Below are 21,304 nucleotides of genomic sequence, written 5' to 3' on the forward strand. Positions count from 1 at the left end.
ACTATCTGATGTGTGGAGACATTTCACTGCAGCTAATGAAGAAGGAAAAGCTGTGTACATTTGCAAATACTGTGCCAAATCATATGTGAAGAATGCAACAAAACAGCAGAATCATCTGGCCAAGTGCATGAAGTTCCCTCAGTGCTCACAACAAGCAACCTCTGACAAAAGTCCCTCTACTTCCATTTGAGGTGAAAATTATGAATAAGACACCTTATCGATAGCAACAGCTCACGATAAGCTCACCTCCTGGAATCAGAAGTGTTTTTGACAAAATGGAGGAACATAGTCAGAGAAATGCTGATGAATGTCTTGCTCAAGCTGTGTATGCAACTGGTTCACCTCTGAGCTAACTTATTTTCCACCATAATTTGCAAATAAATTCATAAAAAATTCTACAATGTGATTTTCTGGATTTTTTTCTCTCATTTTGTCTGTCATAGTTGAAGTGTACCTATGATGAAAATTACAGGCCTCTCTCATATTTTTAAGTGGGAGAACTTGCATAATTGGTGGCTGACTAAATACTTTTTTGCCCCACTGTACATCACAGAAGACTGAAATATAACTAAACCGTTTGACATAGAAACATTGGGTTTTTGGCGGGGTTTCTGAAATAATGTTTGATTATGATAAATATGAATAACATTCCACCCATGAGGCTACTAGCTAATTTGACAACAGGAAAGGGCTACGTCACCTTTTGTGACATGTAACCATTGCAAATGCAAGATATCATACTCATTTGAGTGTTCGGATAATGTTATGTCTAATCCATAAAACCAGGCTGGACACTCAGACCAAACTTATAGATACAGAGAGAGAGAGTTGCAAAAATGATGAAGCTTTCATATCAAATCACATATTTTGTAGATGTTATCGCGGGTGTAGTGAAACACTTATGTTCCTAGATCCAACAGTGCAGTAATACAAAACAATGGATGCAAATCCCCCCCAAAATTAAGAAAGGAATTACTAAATATATAAATATAAGAACGAGCAATGTCAAGAGTCCAGAATATAAATATATTTGTATATGATGATGTGTATAGACATTATGGACAGTATATGAATAGAAAAGGTAGTTACATAGGATAAGCCTTGACTACAATACAGTATATAAATATGTCTGGTCCGGACATACATCGGCTGATGTAAAAAGGGCTTTATAAATACATTTGGTTGTTTGATTGAAGTGGGTAAAACAGTATGTGAACATTATTAAATTGATCAGTGTTCAATGACTAGGTACATAGGGCAGCAGTCTCTCTAAGGTGCAGGGTTGAGTAGCCGGCTAGCAACAGTGACTAAAGTTCATGGCATGATGACGGGTTGCCATTGGATAGGAGGGTTTAGTTTATCTTAATGTTTGTTTCTTTATTAATTTAGTCTGTAATCTGTGATTGACTACACACTCCAAAACATTAGGAGGTGGCTTGCACCTCTAACGTTTGTTTGCAATATTGTTTGCAATATTATAGAAAATTATGTATATTTAGTTTCCTTAGGGAGACGAGAATATTGGGGTAGAATTTTGTGCTTCACTGTCGCTGATCCACACTCCAGTCGGTGGCGGTAATGCAATTTAAAAGTTGGTTGCCAACCTCAATAAAATAATCCACAGAAGAAGGCAAAAGTGAAAGTAGATGTGGCAAATTTTTCTACGGTTTTCTGGAATGTTCGCCTGTATTCCTTCAAATGTTCAATATGTTATGGTTAATTTAACTTCAATCTAAGTGCAAAATATACTTTTTATTTCGAATGGGCCGATGAAAAAAGCCTAGCCCCAAAGACCTTCTGTAGATTTATTGAACGCGGAGTTTTTCCTCTACTTGATATTTGCATCTCCCTGTTCCAGTGATATGAAGAGTTATTCGTCAGGCTCACTGGGCATTATTTTGATTTCTCTACTACTGGAAACAGGTAGGCTAAGGTTTTATCGAACCATAATTGGGAGTCCTAAGTACTGTATGGTGTTTATCTGGCTAAATACAACAACAAGGAAACGATGGAAAAATTGAACTTGCAATATTGTTTAGTTTTTGTTAAGGGCATTATATTTAACCGGCAGAAAATGAATGTCGTCGGAAGGCCGACGCTAACCTAGGCAGGCGATAGTGGTTGCGAGATCGGGACTATCATCTAGGATTGATTTGCATTCCGGGTAATACACTTGTGTACTACATGGACCGGCTTATACAGCATTTACCATTCAATCTGCAAATGCATAATTCTCCTCCCTAACTACCTTTAATAGCGGAGAAAATGTGACTCACCAGCTGGATTTGGTCTTATGTAGCAACATTTGAATTAAAAACATTTTTTTACATTGGATAAACGTATTGACTCAGAGCTACAAAATGGTATATCATACATAACAATTTTGAGGAACAATTGCAAGTAATTCTGCTTTGAAAGTTGATACACTTGTTAACTCACTTTTGAGAAAAGGGCATTTGAATGTTTTGGTACCTACTGGAGAGCTCTCCTTTGTCTACACCTGTTCAGCATCATTCACACCCTCTTAAGCCAGACCCACTCATCTTTTTAAAGATTCACATGAGGTCATGTGCTAAACAGTGAGTGGTGTAGTAAAGATCAAGACAAAAATTGGTAGTGGCCTACAATAAGGAAAAGTTCCAGGTAAACAGAAAGTGTCCAGATAAAAATATTAGATGACGCTTACCCAGACATAATTGTCTAAATTATGTGAAATAAATGCTTTAACCCCCAGCCACATCCAGTGGTGTCATACTTGAGTAAAATTATAAATATTTTCAAATTCCTTATATTTAACCAGGTGGCACAATTTGTCTCTTTTTTTTATTTTTATTAACCACTCCAACACTCGGATATAATTTAAAAACAAAGCGTTTGTGTTTAGTGAGTCTGACAGATCAGATGCAGTAGGGATGTTCTCTTGATAAGTGTGTGAATTGGACAATTTTCCTGTCAAAATGTAACGAGTACTTTTGGGTGTCAGGGAAAATGTATGGAGTAGAAAGTACATTATTTTCGTTCGGAATGTAGTGAAGTAAAAGTAAAATTGGCCAAAAATATAAATAGTAAAGTAATGTACAGATACCCCCCAAAACGACATAGGTAGTACGTCACAAAATCATATTACGACCACACATTTTATATATCAATATTTTGCTAAGTGGATGGGTCTCTACAGAAGGTGTAAACGGTATAGCCAAATTGTTACTTGCATAGTAGCAATATCAGAAATAGTTAGTGTCAAATTAGAGGGGACACAGGGAGCTACTAGTAGGTAGCTAATATGGCTAATTTGCAATTATAAGTAGCAATCTAGCGGTGTGTTAGATAGCTAGATGGCTATGAAGAGGCACTACTGGCTAGTGTCACAACAAGACATCGTAGAACAACTTTATGTACAATAAGTTGATTTTTTTGTTTGCATTGAAACAATTAGATGAATAGCTAGCATGGTTATTTGTTTTCTACCACAGATGGCTATCAAGCTATGATGCACTAAAGTTACTCTAGAAGGGATCACTAATGGTATGTGACTCTTCAAAAACAAAGGACCTATCTGAAAGCATCTGAAACTATCAGACTATATAGTGTAACGTTGTTAGTGTAATGTTGCTTTAGCTTTTGTTTATTTTTTTAGGCCCAGCTCTCACACTGTGTGTGTCTCTCAGTCAGTCTGTCTCAGCATGTCTGTGGCCATCTGTCTGCTTAGGAGTTCCATATGTGACTGCAGGAGAGTAGAGGCGAACAACACTGGAGGGCATCTTCACTGAGCAATGAGCACATGTAGGACATGTACAAGTAAACATCCATATTGGGTACTACTACATGGATAGATAGGAGGCAGAGATTGCGAGTATAGAGGAAACTACTGTATTTTGAAAGTCATTACCTGTCATTACCTAGCAGTGATTGTGTCATACACAGACAGTGTCTGAAGCACCCCTTCTCCTCATAGGCAGTACTCAAATGCGTTGAACTTGTTGCAGAGTTACTGTCATGTTGCTGAGTTATGACCGATTCTCCTACCTTCTCCCAAATTGTGCACTTGCATACTTCCATGATGAGGAGTTTGCAAGTGCACACCATAAGAGAAGGGTGAAGAATTGGGATGTAGCCCTCCTGTGCTCTCTCAACCACCTATTTACGCCTGTTCCTGTAGCTGAAGGTTACAGTGATATTACAATGAGGGGATTTTATTAAGCTGGCCAGGGTGGGCATGCACTGGGTGAAAAGTGATCATTTTGAAAACCAGGTTGCCAACCGGGTGTGAGCGGGGTGCCATGTTCAAAGCCCACAGCGAAGTCGGCTCAAAACAAAGTGATGTTTGTCAATATCGTGAAGACGCATGCAAAGTGTTTGCTCTTGGTATAAAAACTAATATATACCGTATCTGCCTTCCCAAGTAAAACTAGTACAATTCTAACATGTACTATATGGAAAATACTTGTATGTTTTCTGACCAATGAACCATACTGTCTTGTTGACAATATGGCCTGGCGGTGCAGATTAGTGTTAGATTTGAGCAGGGCGCTTCTCCCTCACCGCTTTCATCCATTCATATCACGGGCCAAGCCCGGTGCACCCCAGTCCAGCTTAATTAAACTACCTTAATATAAGGGCTACACTACGGCGTGGTAGTGTCCACAGTAGAAGAAAAATGGAGTTGTATTCATATTGTAGTCCGATGATCCTCCCCCGCTGAGTTCTTGTATGTGACATTTTGTTTATTGCAAGTCAAGCGTTTCTTTGCATGCCAGTGAATATTGTCAACCTTAAAGTATTTCATGATTATATTCTACAGGGAACAGTACCAGAGCCTTTGTAAGGGGGAATATGATTTATGATATGTATTGGAATCAGTCTGATTCTTTTGACTTTCTGTTGTCTGATCATCACCAATGATATTTTTAACTTTACTGATGAGGAAGAAGAGGGCAGGCTTATCCGTTGTCCCTGAAATGCTTGAAGTGTTCAGTCAAAATTACAGTGCCACTTTGTTACCACTAGTCAATGAGGCTTTGCCAGTCATATGTTGGAAACCATTATCAAGGAAACATACAGTAGTTGAACAATTTGTGTAGATAGTAACCTGGTTGTTGAACACCAGTGATTCTAAAAACAAGAATAACTGGTACCTGTAGAGACATTGTCCTATCACAGCTCACCAAGGGTACAGTAAGGTACTGTATATCCTTAATAAAATAAGTAGTGATGGTTAATTGTGCATGCTTGTCATTTTACATTCGATATGGAACAACTTAATATGCAATATAGTTTTGGGGCTGTAGGCGTCATTACACATCCTGGTTCGATTCCAGGCTGTATCGCAACCGTCCGTGATTGGGCATCCCATAGGGCGGCGCACAATTGGCCCAGCGTCGTCCGGGTTAGGGTTTGGCCTGGGGTAGGCCGTCATTGTAAATAAGAATTTGTTCTTAACTGACTTGCCTAGTTAAATAAAGGTTCAATAAAATAAATACCAATGGCTTGCATTGTTGTTAATTTCCTCCCTGAGATTTGAAGGTCGGACAGTTCGATCCCTGGCCGAGTCATACCATAAGAATGGGACCCAATTAGAGGTCAACTGATTAATCGGAATGGCCGATTAATTAGGGCCGATTTCAAGTTTTCATAACAGTCGGAAATCGTTTTTTTTTGGACACCGATTTTGCAGATTAAAAAAAATATATATTTTTACACCTTTATTTAATCTTTCTTTAACTAGGCAAGTCAGTTAAGAACACATTCTTATTTTCAACGACGGCCTAGAAACAGTGGGAAAGAACGACAGATCAGGGAAAGAACGACAGATTTTCACCTTGTCAGCTCGGGGGATTCAATCTTGCAACCTTACAGTTAACTAGTCCAACGCTCTAACCACCTGCCTCTCATTGCACTCCACGAGGAGACTGCCTGTTACGCGAATGCAGTAAGCCAAGGTAAGTTGCTAGCTAGCATTAAACTTATCTTATAAAAAACAATCAATCAATCATAATCACTAGTTAACTACACATGGTTGATGAGATTACTAGTTTATCTAGCGTGTCCTGCGTTGCATATAATTGATGCGGTGCTTATCGTTGCTCCAATGTGTACCTAACCATGAACATCAATGCCTTTCTTAAAATCAATACACAGAAGTATATATTTTTAAACCTGCATATTTAGCTAAAATAAATCCAGGTTAGCAGGCAATATTAACCAGATGAAATTGTGTCACTTCTCTTGCGTTCATTGCACGCAGAGTCAGTGTATATGCAACAGTTTGGGCTGCCTAATTTGACAGAATTTTTATGTAATTATGACATAACATTGAAGGTTGTGCAATGTAACGGTAATATTTAGACTAATGGATGCCGCCCCTTAGATAAAATACGTAACGGTTCCGTATTTCACTGAAAGAATAAACGTCTTGTTTTCGAGATGATAGTTTCCGGATTCGACCATATTGATGACCTAAGACTCGTATTTCTGTGTGTTATTATGTTATAACTAAGTCTATGATTTGATAGAGGAGTCTGACTGAGCGGTGGTAGGCACCAGCAGGCTCGTAAGCATTCATTCAACCAGCACTTTCGTGCGTTTTGCCAGCAGCTCTTCATTGTGCGTCAAGCATTGCGCTGTTTATGACTTTACAACTCCCGAGATTAGGCTCATGTAACCGATGTGAAATGGTTAGCGGGGTGCGCGCTAATAGCGTTTCAAACGTCACTCGCTCTGAGACTTGGAGTGGTTGTTCCCCTTGCTCTGCATGGGTAACACTGCTTCGAGGGTGGCTGTTGTCATTGTGTTCCTGGTTCGAGCCCAGGGTTGGAGCGAGGAGAGGGACGGAAGCTATACTGTTACACTGGCAATAGTAAAGTGCCTATAAGAACATCCAATAGTCAAAGGTTAATGAAATACAAATGGTATAGAGAGAAATATTCCTATAATTCCTATAAAAACTACAACCTAAAACTTCTTACCTGGGAATATTGAAGACTCATGTTAAAAGGAACCACCAGCTTTCATATGTTCTCATGTTCTGAGCAAGGAACTTAAACGTTAGCTTTCTTACATGGCACATATTGCACTTTTACTTTCTTCTCCAACACTTTGTTTTTGCAGTATTTAAACCAAATTGAACATGTTTCATTATTTATTTGAGTCTGCCGATAAGAATAAGGTGATTGACAGAGTTGAAAGCTTTGGCCAGGTCGACGAATACAGCTGCACAGTATTGTCTCTTATCGAAGGTGGTTATGATGTCGTTTAGGACCTTGAGCGTGGCTGAGGTGCACACGTGATCAGCTCGGAAACCAGATTGCATAACGGAGAAGGTACGGTGGGATTCGAAATGGTCGGTGATCTGTTTGTTAACTTGGCTTTCGAAGATCTTAGAAAGGCAGGGTAGGATAGATATAGGTCTGTAGCAGTTTGGGTCTAGAGTGTCTCCTCTATGATGACCGTGGCAGCTTTCCAACCCATTTAGGAAAATAAATTGCAAACATGATATTATTTGTCCATTTGCATTTCCAGATGAGTTTCAGCAGCTAAATTCTTCCATAAGTCGTGAGCTGCCCAGTGACTCGAGCCTACCAGACGAGCTAAATGCCTTCTATGCTCACTTCGAGGCAAGCAACACTGAACCATGCATGAGAGCACCAGCTGTTCTGGGAGACTGTGTGATCACATGCTCCTTAACTGATGTGAGTAAGACCTTTAAACAGGTTAAGATTCACAAGGCTGCAGGGCCATACGGATTTAAACTGCATTGTTGGTTAAGGGCTTGTAAGTAAGCATTTCAATGTAAGGATCTTCACCTGTTGTATTCGGCACATGTGACAAATAAAATTTGATTTGATTACCAGGACGCATACTCGTCTCAGGAGGCTGAAAAGATTTGGCAATGTCCCTCAGATCCTCAAAGTCCTACAGCTGCACCACTGAGTACATCTTGACTGTCTGCATCACCGCTTGGTATGGCAACTTCTTGTCATCCGACCGCAAGGCACTACAGAGGGTAGTGCGTACGGCCCGGTACATCACTGGCGTTGAGCTCCATCACTGGGGTTGTAGCCCTGTGTTATTATGTAATTATAAATGGCTATGTTTAGTTAATTAAATTGGAAGATATCAATTGTGATCATGGTCACAGCTCTATCACAAATGTAGCGTTATTAACATTTAATGTCATTTTCATTGTGGACTTTTCCCAGAAATGAGACGTTGGCCTATCAGGGGCTATAGGCTACCTGCAGCTTACTCAGCGAATCATGGCAAAGTTTAATTGCAATTATAAACCCAGATTTTAGTCACTAGCCTATGCCTATTGAAATAACAATTCAATCTCGCAAATGGGCCATTTATAACAGTTTGTAGTCTTAACATTAGCAAATAATAACGTCACAATTGCCAGAAAATAGCATTGTGTGCTCGATAACGTTATGGAAGAAAGGGTTTATTGGATAAATGTGGGAACGCCTCTCTTGCTGCAATATTTTTTGGGGGGGCTAGTTTTCAGGCGTGGTGGGCGGGTTTTCTGAGGTGGGTTTTCTGCAGTCATTGGTCTGGAAATTTTTGTTAGACCTGGCATCCCTGCTTCCCAGACTGCCTCCAATCTTAATGTTCCTTAAGGTATCTAGTATTGGTGTACCAATTTTGATACTTGTATCATAAAATAGAACAATTATTTCACATATGCTGGACTACAAGTGTGTGCAACATTCTAAATTGTATGAAAATGGTGGTGGGAAAATTGTGTTTGGTAAAGAAAGTATGCATATTTTCTGTTTGTTTTTTCGCCTTCTCGCCATTAAAGCTAGTTGAGGAGGGAAATGATGCCTTTGTAGCCTGACTGGAGGATGCTTTATGTACAAGCCGTCCACGAAGGAGTGCCTTTGAGTTGACGGCCTGCGCATGAGACTACCATTAGACCCAATGATGTGTTTCTGCGCATGAGCTTAGCTAGCCAACGTCAACATGACATCGCCTACAAGCGTGATCTACCTTCATACTGTACTGTTTGACTCGACTATATTGTCAATATAATAGACACTCTTTGGTGTAGTTGCTTAATCAATGTAGGGTGTGTTCATAAATTCCCTCTGGAGTGCCAGAGTGCGCTCTGGGCGTTCATTAATACTGAGCGTTGTCAGACTTTGTCCGTTCATAAATTCAGAGTGCACACTGGACAATGGCCGAGGAGTAGGGTTGATTCCAGCGTACAGACCTCACAACGGCAGTCAAGCACTCAAGCTAACTGGCTAAAGACACAAATGAGAGAACACATCACTCTGACCATTTTACTCGCCCCAGCAGAGCTGGTTAGGCTGTTTTACGTTATTAAGAGCGTTGGTGACTAACTGTGCTGCTGGCAACAATTTAATTACGTTTTTTTTGCCAACACTCACTGACACTGGTCATATTCAACAGGTGTTGCGCGTTTATAAATGAATCAGTTTTTCTGCGTTCTGGCACACGCAGATGAGAGTGCTTTGAAATCGGAGCAGATAGCCAGAGTGAATTTACCATAGGTGTGGACTCGAGTCACATGACTTGGACTCGAGTCAGATTCTAGTCACAAATATGATGACTTGCAACTCGACTTGAACTTTAACACCACTGACTCGTGACTTGACTTGGACTTGAGCCTTATGACTCGACCTGACTTGGTACCCTCCCCAAGCCCAAATATTAAAAATTATGTTATTTTTAAAAAGTGTGCAGCGCTTCAACCCTTCACTTAACGGATTAAAGTTTGAATCGGACAGCAGCCAATCAAATGGTGCCAGCGGAGAAAAAGTTGCGCGTGGCAGTGCAGAGGAACATCGGCGGGTGAATTCAGATGGAGCAATTGGACAGATTATACACAAAAATATAATTTTTGTATATACAGACTATGCTGTAGTCAACAAAAAACATATTGCAACTTGCAAAACGTGTGGAAAGAAAATTACGAATTGCAAAAATCGCTGAAGTTGGAGACTTTTATCTCCCTCACCAACTTCAAACATCTGCTATCTGAGCAGCTAACCAATCGCTGCAGCTGTACATAGTCTATCGGTAAATAGCCCACCCATTTTTACCTACCTCATCCCCATACTGTTTTTATTTATTTACTTTTCTGCTCTTTTGCACACCAATATCTCTACCTGTACATGACCATCTGATCATTTATCACTCCAGTGTAAATCTGCAAAATTGTAATTATTCGCCTACCTCCTCATGCCTTTTGCACACAATGTATATAGACTCCCCTTTTTTTTCCTACTGTGTTATTGACTTGTTAATTGTTTACTCCATGTGTTACTCTGTGTTGTCTGTTCACACTGCTATGCTTTATCTTGGCCAGGTCGCAGTTGCAAATGAGAACTTGTTCTCAACTAGCCTACCTGGTTAAATAAAGGTGAAATAAAAAAATAAAAAAATAAACAGAGGCGCAACAACTTTCAACTTTATTTCGACATTTGAAGCTGCACAAAGAACGGTAAGTCGTGGCTAATATAGCCAACAGCTATATATAACTTTGCTAGTATAGCATGTAGGCTAACATAACGTTAAATCAATGAGCCTCCACACAGTCAGCCAGTGCGGGAATGTGATCATTGCACCCAAGGTTGAGACCAGGCAACATTGTGCTACTGCCCCACTCAATATCTTTTTTAGATGCTTACAGATTTGAACAATACCAGATGAACAAAAGTGTCACAAGTGAACCACAGGAGTTGGTGGACATCCTGAAGCCATTTGGAGCAACAGATACAGTGGGGTGAACAAGTATTTGATACACTGCCGATTTTGCAGGTTTTCCTACTTACAAAGCATGTAGAGGTCTGTAATTTTTATCATACGTACACTTCAACTGTGAGAGGCGGAATCTAAAACAAAAATCCAGAAAATCACATTGTATGATTTTTAAGTAATTAATTTGCATTTTATTGCATGACATAAGTATTTGATCACCTACCAACCAGTAAGAATTCCGTCTCTCACAGACCTGTTAGTTTTTCTTTAAGAAGCCCTCCTGTTCTCCACTCATTACCTGTATTAACTGCACCTGTTTGAACTTGTTACCTGTATAAAATACACCTGTCCACACACTCAATCAACCAGACTCCAACCTCTCCACAATGGCCAAGACCAGAGAGCTGTGTAAGGGCATCAGGGATACAATTGTAGACCTGCACAAGGCTGGGATGGGCTACAGGACAATAGGCAAGCAGCTTGGTGAGAAGGCAACAACTGTTGGCACACTTATTAGAAAATGGAAGAAGTTCAAGATGAAGGTCAATCACCCTCGGTCTGGGGCTCCATGCAAGATCTCACCTCGTGGGGCATCAATGATCATGAGGAAGGTGAGGGATCAGCCCAGAACTACATGGCAGGACCTGGTCAATGACCTGAAGAGAGCTGGTCAATGACCTGAAGAGAGCTGGGACCACAGTCTCAAAGAAAACCATTAGTAAACACACTACGCCGTCATGGATTAAAATCCTGCAGCGCACGCAAGGTCCCCCTGCTCAAGCCAGCGCATGTCCAGGCCCGTCTGAAGTTTGCCAATGACCATCTGGATGATCCAGAGGAGGAATGGGAGAAGGTCATGTGGTCTGATGAGACAAAAATAGAGCTTTTTGGTCTGAACCCCACTCGCCGTGTTTGGAGGAAGAAGAAGGATGAGTACAACCCCAAGAACACCATCCCAACCGTGAAGCATGGAGGTGGAAACATCATTCTTTGGGGATGCTTTTCTGCAAAGGCGACAGGACGACTGCACCGTATTGAGGGGAGGATGGATGGGGCCATGTATCGCGAGATCTTGGCCAACAACCTCCTTCCCGCAGTAAGAGCATTGAAGATGGGTCGCGGCTGGGTCTTCCAGCATGACAACGACCCGAAACACACAGCCAGGGCAACTAAGGAGTGGCTCCATAAGAAGCATCTCAAGGTCCTGGAGTGGCCTAGCCAGTCTCCAGACCTGAACCCAATAGAAAATATTTGGAGGGAGCTGAAAGTCCGTATTGCCCAGCGACAGCCCCGAAACCTGAAAGACCTGGAGAAGGTCTGTATGGAGTAGTGGGCCAAAATCCCTGCTGCAGTGTGTGCAAACCTGGTCAAGAAAGACAGGAAATGTATTATCTCTGTAATTGCAAACAAAGGTTTCTGTACCAAATATTAAGTTCTGCTTTTCTGATGTATCAAATACTTATGTCATGCAATAAAATGCAAATTAATTACTTAAAAATCATACAATGTGATTTTCTGGATTTTTGTTTTAGATTCTGTCTCTCACCGTTGAAGTGTGCCTATGATAAAAATTACAGACCTCTACATGCTTTGTAAGTAGGAAACACTGCCGATTTTTGCAGGTTATCAAATACTTGTTCTCCACACTGTATGTATGACACAGGTGGAGAAGATAGTCACAATCAGTTATGTTGTTCTCTCGGTCCTGTCCCTGAATCACCACCTGGAACAGTGGAAGCCTCAAGTCCATTTCCTGAGCGGCCTGGTCAGAAGTCTCCAGGCATCCCTGAACAAAATAATTATTGGAATCTTCATCAATGTGAAAATGGCCAGGACACAAGATGGAATCACTGCCCCCTTTTCAGATCCAGTCTACCTCTAAGCAGCTACCTTGGATCTGGCTTTTTCTCTGATGTGGGTGGAGCACCATGTGCTGGTCAAGGAGGAGGTGGCACAAAGAGTGAAAGGTAACTATTATTAAACTTAATGTAACTTTTTCTCATAATTTAATCCAATTGTCTGCAACAGTAATACTTTTTCACTTTAACCCACTGCATCTAATACCGACCCTTTTGTTTGTGCTATGCTTTTACATGTTTTGCCAGAACTGATTCTGCATGATGCTACAGGGACAGAGCAAGCTGTGCCTCTTGTTGATGAGGAAGAGCGAGAGGACCATAGATTTGGACAAGAAGAAGGGCTGTTTGCAGCATACTGTAAGAGGCAGAAGAAAGCTGTTGGGACTACTCCAGCACTACAGCTAAGTCACTACCTTGACATATGCAAAGGACAGAATGCCCTCTTGTTCTGGGCAATGAACAGGAAGGCTCTTCCTTCACTGTCCCGAGTGGCCATCAGGGTCTTGGCAGTGCCTCCAGTCCTCCGGTGGAGCGTGTCTTCAGCCATGGTGGCATCATACCGCGGCCTCATCATGCACAAATGACTGACAGACTTTTATCGAATTTGGTCATTGCAAATGCAATGCATCATAGGGCCCTGAGATAAGAGAAAAAGTGAAACTGTTTATGCATTACACGTAGTCTCCATGTTCAGGTTTTATCTCCCATCTTTGGAATCTGTATTTTTTCTCAGACATTAAGTGTTCAAATTATAGGCCTCAGTTCAGTTGTTTAGATGTACCTTTAAATAAATGATTGTAACTTTATGGCAGGATTGTTTTAGGTGAGAGAGAGAGTACTACAATATGTTGTTTTCGTTGTCATATTGATGTGTCTGTCTCATGGTTACCCATGTATTTCTATGGAAATATAAAGTTTATTTGGAAAGTAATAAATATATATATATTTTTAAAGCATTCATGATTTGCATAAATTTAATATACTATACCTCTTGTTAAATATGAAATGGTATTACATTTGGTGAAGAGCACATTATGACTTGTCAAAGTTTAAGACTTGAGACTTGACTTGATACTTGACGGTCTTGACTTGAGACTTGACTCGGACTTGCCTGTCTTGACTTGTGACTTGAGTGCTAAGACTTGAGACTTACTTGTGACTTGTAAAACAATGACTTGGTCCCACCTCTGGAATTGACCAACAAACCCGTGGTCACGACAGTCGCTAGTATCATAGAGATCGAAACGCCAGTTTTAGCCTGGGTATTTCCATTGAGGATTTAGGCTAGTCAACTGGGTGGGACTTCCTATGGGTTAAGGAAGGATCACATAATTCCATCCAGGTCACCAGGAGGGATCAGCCAATGAATTATACTTGTGAGCAAATATTCTATTACTGCAGGTGGCAGTAAATCGCCAACCTTGCCTGTATACCTGTTCAAATGACACACTCCAGGTGGCAGTATGTATCCTTTCAGAATGTTTGCCAACTCATGAAGATGGCCTCAATGGCCCTGCCCGTGCTCTTACAGGTGCCATAATGGGACAATGATGTGATATACAGTGTATTCAGACCCCTTGACTTTTTCCACAGTTCGTTACAGCCTGTAGCATGCTCAAGGGTGTTGGGTTTCCACATCACCAAGTTCAATAACACAACATGCACCATTAGCACAACTAGAATGCAAATGGGGAGTTTATTAGGTATTTTGTACACTGGGGAAAAGGGGGAAAGTCACCAACTATTTCACAGTCCACAAACCGGTCTCATTGTCCGTTCCCTTCTCCAGGGGTAATCCTAAAACTCGGGTCCTCAGCCAATCCGGTTCAGTGGACTGGGAGACTAGTCAGGATCGAGTGAAAGATGAATGGAGCAAAGTATACAGAGCTCCTTGATGAAAACCTGCTTGAGCGCTCAGGACCTCAGACTGGGGTGAAGATTTGCCTTTCAACAGGACAATGACCCTAAGCACACAGCCAAGACAACGCAGTAGTGGCTTCGGGACAAGTCTCTGAATGTCCTTGAGTGGCCCGGCCAGAGCCCGGACTTGAACCCGATCGAACATCTCTGGAGAGACTTGAAAATAGCTGTGCAGCAACACTCCTCATCCAACCTGACAGAACTTGAGAGAGGATTTGCAAGCAAGAATTGGAGAAACTCATTATTGGGTATTGATGAGGAAAAAATGTATTTAATTAATTTTAGAATAAGGCTGTAATGTAACAAAATTTGGAAAAAGTGAAGGTGTTTGAATACTTTCCGAGTGCACTGTAGAGCCTAAGTTTATGGCTAGTATTCTGCCAGTAGCACAGGGATGAAACGGCGACAAGCAGCGGCTTTTCGAGCTAAATCAATATAATGAAATGTGTGTAGGGCCTGCTGTAGGCTACAGGTTTTAGAAGCATGGTTTATATCTTAGAATATATTTTACTTCACATATTGTTTTTGCACGCTGTGCTGTTTGCTGTTTATTTTAAGTTTAATCATTATTTAATTGAGTTTTTACCCAATTATTTACTTATAGATAACAATCACAGTTAAAGGCAGGCCTACTTGACAGGGTGACTGTAAATATGTGAATTTTAAAGTATCATATGATGTGATTTGTTCTTAATCTTTTCAGAGACATCTCATGTTGTTTCGCCTGATCCCGTTGTTGCTGTTGCTGATGATGATGTCATTCTACCATGTTCCCTGTTGAATTTCACCAAGAGTGCTGGCTTGATAGTGAAATGGTCGAGATCCAACCTGAAAGACCCAACTGGGAAAGACAAGGTTGTCCATTTTTACCGTGACGCTCGTGACTCCAATGTGGATCAAGATGAATCCTACAGGGGAAGGACGTCCCTGCTTAAAGAACTGAAGAATGGCAACGTCTCCTTAAAACTGTCCCGAGTGAAACTCTCTGATGAAGGCAACTACATGTGTTACATTCTAGTTCCGGAACCGAACAGTCTAGTTCATGAAACCGTCATTCAACTCATTGTTGGTGAGTCATGGATCTTCTGTCTCTTAAACACACAAGACCGCCCTCTTGACTTCTTAGTCAGCTGCGTCACCGAAAAGCTAACAGTTCAATGCGTGCGTGGTGGTATTTCAAGGGGAGGAGTGAGATTTACCAATTCAACTCTGTTACATGTGTACTTTTATTACAGTATCATAAGCACATGTATTGAGTACATATCTCTGATCATTGTTTTACCTTGTCTGTTTAGTTGCTGTGTCCAACCCAGTGATCTCCATCAATGGAACCAAAGGCAGTGGGGTGGTCCTGAAGTGTGAGGCTAAAAGCTGGTACCCCAAACCCGAGATGAACTGGCTGGACAGTGAGAGACAGGTCCTCCCTGCTGGATCCGCTGAGACACACAGGGACACAGAGGGCCTCTACATTGTGAGACGCCATGTCACCGTGAACAAGAATGTCACCAACACGTTCACCTGTAGAGTTCAGCTTCAAAAGTTTAATTTTACGAGGGAGACAGAGTACAATGTTCCAGGTGAGCTTCTTCTATTGAGAAAAATAAAAACACAGTACATTAGTGACATCACACCTTCCCTAAGGTGTCTAAAGGCAGCTGTCGCTCACAGAGTGACAGAATACTCTATTGGCTAAGATAGTTGCCTTTGCGTTGTTGCGCAGAAGATTGTGTTAGCGCCCTGCTTAGGGCAGAATATAATCCACTCTGTTTCATAGGCATGAAGGATTTGAGAACAAAACTACAAGCCTCTGATATTTGTATGGTGGTTACCACCGTGAAAGCACTACTATTTAAATTGTGCCTTTTTTATTTGTGAACATTTACCATCAAGCTGGAAACTTGAATTGAATCAAATCCCACACATGTCAGGAAATAACACACTTCTCTTTGGAGCTGCACTCTGTAATGTGATATGATGGTTTAATATGACATCTGTGTTTCAGATGAGATGTTTCCCACAGTTCCCTGGGTGTGGATTGCTGTTCCTGTTTTGATAGTATGTGTTTGTGGACTTGTGGTTGGTTTCATGTGGATAAAATACCAGAAACTGAGAAAAAAGATAGGTAAGTTATGGTTGGTATAACCTAACCTTCAGGGGGGCATTTTTAACATCAATCACCACAGAGAGAAATATAGGACATTTTCACTCACTCAATTCAGTTCAGTGGTCTTTATTGGCATGGGAAACATATGTTTACATTGCCAAAGCAAGTAAAATAAACAATACACAAAAGTGAGAAGAAACCAATTTACCATCAGCAAAAAACTATTAGAAATTCACAGGAAACATTGCACTGAAAAAAATAGACATTTCAAGTGTTATATTATCAGCTATGTATATTGTTTTAGCAATGTGCAAATAGTTGTAGTACAAATAGTGAGGGAAGATAAATAAACATAAATATTGGTAGTATTTACAATGTTTGTGCTCCACTGGTTGCTCTTTTCTTATGGCAACAGGCCTGTCTCTGTCTCTCTGTCTGTATCTCCCTCTTTCCCTGTCCTCTCTCTCTCTTCCCACTCTCTCTCGCTCTCCTTCTGTCTGTTTCTCTCTCTCCCCCCCTCTCTCGTGCTCTCCTTCTGTCTGTCTCTCTCACTTTCTCTCAATTCAAATTGTTTATTGGCATGATGTAACAATGTACATATTGCCAAAGCTTACTTTGGAGATTTACAATATTAACATAATCAATATTGTCAACTGGACAACAGTAACAACAATAATCAAGGGTCAAAATAACCATACATTGAACAATAACAATGACATGTGTCAGACACCTGCCAACCCACAGCTCTCTGCATCCTCCCCCAACAGGATGGGTAGCCTACTCTCATCAGATTTGGGGAAATTAAACTCTTAAGTGTTTTATATTTTTTACATTTTGTCAGGAAATGCAGCTCTGGGTTCTGCTGCTGTGCAGTGGTTGCACAGCCTTTCCTCTACAGGGAGCCAGGTTTTCCTGTGTCTACCCTTCTCAATGGCAAGGCTGTGCTCACTGAGCCTGTACTTTTCAAGGTTTTGATCAGTAACCATGGTCAAATAGTTTGCCACTGTGTACTGTCGATTTAGGGCCAGATAGCACTGCATTTTGCTTTGTGCTTGTGTTTCCCAATAAGTAATGTAGTTTTGTTTTGACTGTGTTGTAAGTTGTTTTATTCTGATTGATTGGATGTTCTGGTCCTGAGGCTTCAGTGTGTTAGTAGAACAGGTTTGTGAACTCAGCTTTTGCTATTGCAGGGCTTGGTAATGACATGACAGGGCTTAGTAATGTCACTGTATTTTAGATGTTTCCTAAATGTAATTGCTATTTTTTTTAGTTTTTATTATTAGTGGATATTGGCCTAACTCTGCCCTGCATGCATTGTTTGTAGTTTTCCTCTGGACATGTAGGAGAATCTTACAGATCTGTCTCTCTCTGTCTCTCGTTCAAGGGTCATTCAAGGGTTTACTTGGTTTGGATCCTGGCCTTAGTCTTATTGTAAATCACTGGATAACGCCAGACGAGAGGGAAAAGTGTGTGTGCGAGAGCTCATAATTATATAATATAATAATTATATTAATTTGTTTTCTTAAACGTTGCAGATCAACAGATAAAAGAACTCACTGATGAGTTGGGTAAGTGGTATGGAAAATAACGTATGTGTGTGTGTGCCGGCCTGTTTGTCTCTCTGTCGTGTGTGTGTGTGTGTGTGTGTGTGTGTGTGTGTGATTATCAATGTGTTCTCACTTTAATACTTTGTTTTACTGTTCATCTACAGACAGTTCCAGAATAAAATCTGGTAAGTTGTGTGTGTGCTCGTGCGTACACGTGTGTGAACTCATGATTTGAATAATTATTTTAATTTGTGTTTTCTTATACTATGCAGATCAACGTATAAAAGAGCTCACTGACGAGCTGGGTAAGTGCTGTGGAAAATAACTAGTTTGTCTGTCTCTGTGTGTTTGTCTGTCTATATGCCTGTCTTTCTGTGTGTCTGTGATGATTTATCCATGTGTTCTCACTTTAATACTTAGTTTTACTGTTCATCTACGGACAGTTACAAAAGAGGTGTGTGTGCATCGTTTGGGTTACAGAGCTCATGATTTGTTTGGGTTTTATTATTCTCTGTAGGTACACGCGAACAAGAGCTCACTGAACAGCTAGGTAAGTGGTGTGTGTGTATGTGTGTGTGTGGCGTATTCGTCTCTAGTGATTATCTCGGCCTTCTCACTTTAATTGTTCCGTGTTACTTACCTACAGCTAAACTCAAACAAGAGAGGGGTAAGTCGTGTGTATGTACCGTATGTGTGCTATGCGTGAGTTATACTCTCCAGGTAGGGTGAAAATGTTAACTAGTTCAATAAGGGTTTGTCAATACCATAGAGAACAAAAGCCAATGATTTAAATTCTTACTTATATTCATTTATAATTTATTATTATTGTTTCTTTAAATTGTGTTTTCCCATCTTCAGCTGCACTTGTCTCTTCGGTTGATAACGGATGCCATGTAAGTAGTGTGTGTGTGTGTGTGTGTGTGTGTGTGTGTGTGTGTGTGTAGACATCCACATTCAGTTTTTAAAAATCTATATAGATTATTACAGTATAAATTTACAAAATAAATTCAGTAGAATTCAGGATATAAACTTAAATTACAAATATCGTCTCTGATGACGGGTGAATTCTAGTGAATTGTCCTTATTATAAAAACGTGGTGAAAACAGTACTATAAGGGACTCAAGGCCGTGGTATATCTTGAATATCAGCCGTAATGGCAGTCTGACCGTAACTACACTAACAAAATACTACAATCCATCGAACCTAATTTCTTAATTCCTTTATTCTCTCACTTTTCCAGAGATTTTCATTCTCAAGGGTAAGTTGTTGGCTTGGTCTTAAAACACTGTCAAAGTCTGGCTTTATTGTGATTGAATTACATGGAGAGATTGATTTGTTCTTAGAGAACCCTGTTGATTTTGGACTCTTAACAGACATCACTTTCTTCATTGTAGCCGAACATCTTTCATAGTTGTGTTCACTGTTCCATGGGAGAATATCACAGTTCACCACTGCCAACAGGCAGGCAACTCACAGAAGCAATAACTATGGGAAAATGTTTAATATATTTTTTACTTGCACTTACTTGACTTAAAGTCAAGACATTTGTACTAATAATTTGACTGTAACAAACACCAGGTCAGTTTAATGAATATCTCAACATGTATGACATGCATTGATTTTCTTACTTCTACAGACGTTATCAATGTCACTGTCAAACGTAAGTATCATGTGTATGACTGGGCTTTTAAAAGCCTGTTGTTTGTGTGCGTGTGCGGGTATGCATGTGTGGGTGGAAATTAGTATTAGACAATCTCAAAAAGATTGTCAAAGTCTGTCACAGGAAAACGTTTGTATTTGTCAGCACCGGTATGTGTGACTTTTTCAGAAACCACTTAGAAGAAATACAATGGCACATTCAATGACTGAGAAGGCAGATGTCAAAGAGGATGAAGAGACGAACCCGTTACACCAAACGATCAGAACCGCTTGACGAGGTCGCTAGTTGGGTTAAAGGAATAGTCCACTCAAACGTATCTTTTTTTAAACTTTTTTTTATTTAATCCACTGTTGCTGAATGTTTTGCATGTCAGCAATCACGTTTTCAATACATAGGACTTTCAAGATGATGTCTCCATGATCATATGCTGCACTTTGCTTCTTGAAAGTGCTATATCTTGAAAACCTGACTACTGACTTGCAAACATTTTTGGGGCTGTATCAACATTGGACTAATGAAACAAATACCTTTTTTTTTTTTTTTATTGGAGCAATGGTACTATTTCACACTTTCTATGTCACACTAATGTTATGTCACACTATGTAGCCTCGAGGAAGCCTTTCTTTGGAGAAGGCTCTTCATTGGGTTCTTTGCTTTCTGAATGGTTGCAAAATAATTGTCTTGCTAGAAGGTTGTGGGTGAATTCCTGTTTTTATGTTGCATTATTTCACATCGCTTGGCCTGTGTTTTTGATTGTTTTATTCTACCTGTATTGCCTCTTTATGTTCATGGGTTCTTTTGGGTTCTGTTGGTCAGGAACCTTAAGGGATGTCAGCATCTACAGTACATTCGGAAAGTATTCAGACCCCTCAACTTTTCCACATTTTGTTACATTACAGCCTTATTCTAAAGTGGATTCAATTAATAAAACAAGTCCTCATCAATCTACACACAATACCCCAGAATGACAAAGTGAAAATAGGTTTTTAGACATTTTTGCAAATATAAAATACCTAAAACAGAAATATCTTATTTACAGAAGTATTCAGACCCTTTGCTATGAGCCTCGATAATTGAGCCAGTGCATCCTGTTTCCATTGATCATCCTTGAGATGTTTCTACAACTTGATTCGAGTCCACCTGTGGTAAATTCAATTGATTGGACATGATTTGTAAAGGCACACACCTGTCTATATAAGGTCCCACAGTTGACAGTGCATGTCAGAGCAAAAACTAAGCCATGATGTTGAAGGAATTGTCCATAGAGCTCCAAGACAGGACTTTGTCAAGGCACAGATCTGAGGAAGGGTACCAAAACATTTCTGCAGCATTGAAGGTCCCCAAGGACACAGTGGCCTCCTTCATTCTTAAATGGAAGAAGTTTGGAACCACAGACTCTTCCTAGAGTTGGCTGCCCGGCCAGACTGAGCAATTGGGGGAGAAGGGTCTTGGTAAGGGAGGTGACTGAGAACCTGATGGTTACTCTGA

At 40.4% G+C, this 21,304-nt stretch overlaps 1 protein-coding gene across 1 annotated transcript; it reads left to right on the forward strand.

Annotated features, from left to right (window-relative positions):
* The first annotated feature begins 1,596 nt into the window (after window positions 1–1,596).
* On the forward strand, window positions 1,597–20,779 carry LOC110496591 (butyrophilin subfamily 3 member A2). Its single transcript, XM_021572572.2, has 13 exons — window positions 1,597–1,923; window positions 15,208–15,573; window positions 15,800–16,081; window positions 16,507–16,626; window positions 18,144–18,176; window positions 18,320–18,340; window positions 18,428–18,460; window positions 18,673–18,705; window positions 18,802–18,822; window positions 19,014–19,048; window positions 19,397–19,414; window positions 19,793–19,816; window positions 19,985–20,779. The coding sequence occupies exons 1-13, from the start codon at window positions 1,863–1,865 to the stop codon at window positions 20,087–20,089; spliced, it is 1,152 nt and encodes a 383-aa protein (XP_021428247.2). The 5' UTR covers window positions 1,597–1,862; the 3' UTR covers window positions 20,090–20,779.
* Window positions 20,780–21,304: the final 525 nt, after the last annotated feature.

This window comes from Oncorhynchus mykiss, chromosome 18, assembly GCF_013265735.2.
Source record: "Oncorhynchus mykiss isolate Arlee chromosome 18, USDA_OmykA_1.1, whole genome shotgun sequence".
In the NCBI taxonomy this organism is placed as follows: domain Eukaryota; kingdom Metazoa; phylum Chordata; class Actinopteri; order Salmoniformes; family Salmonidae; genus Oncorhynchus; species Oncorhynchus mykiss.

Coding starts and splice junctions, on each gene's coding strand:
- LOC110496591 (XM_021572572.2), top strand. CDS start 1,863: ATGAAGAGTTATTCGTCAGGCTCACTGGGCATTATTTTGATTTCTCTA. Junction 18,706..18,801: donor AGAGCTCACTGAACAGCTAG/GTAAGTGGTGTG, acceptor ACTTACCTACAG/CTAAACTCAAACAAGAGAGG. Junction 19,817..19,984: donor TATCAATGTCACTGTCAAAC/GTAAGTATCATG, acceptor TGACTTTTTCAG/AAACCACTTAGAAGAAATAC.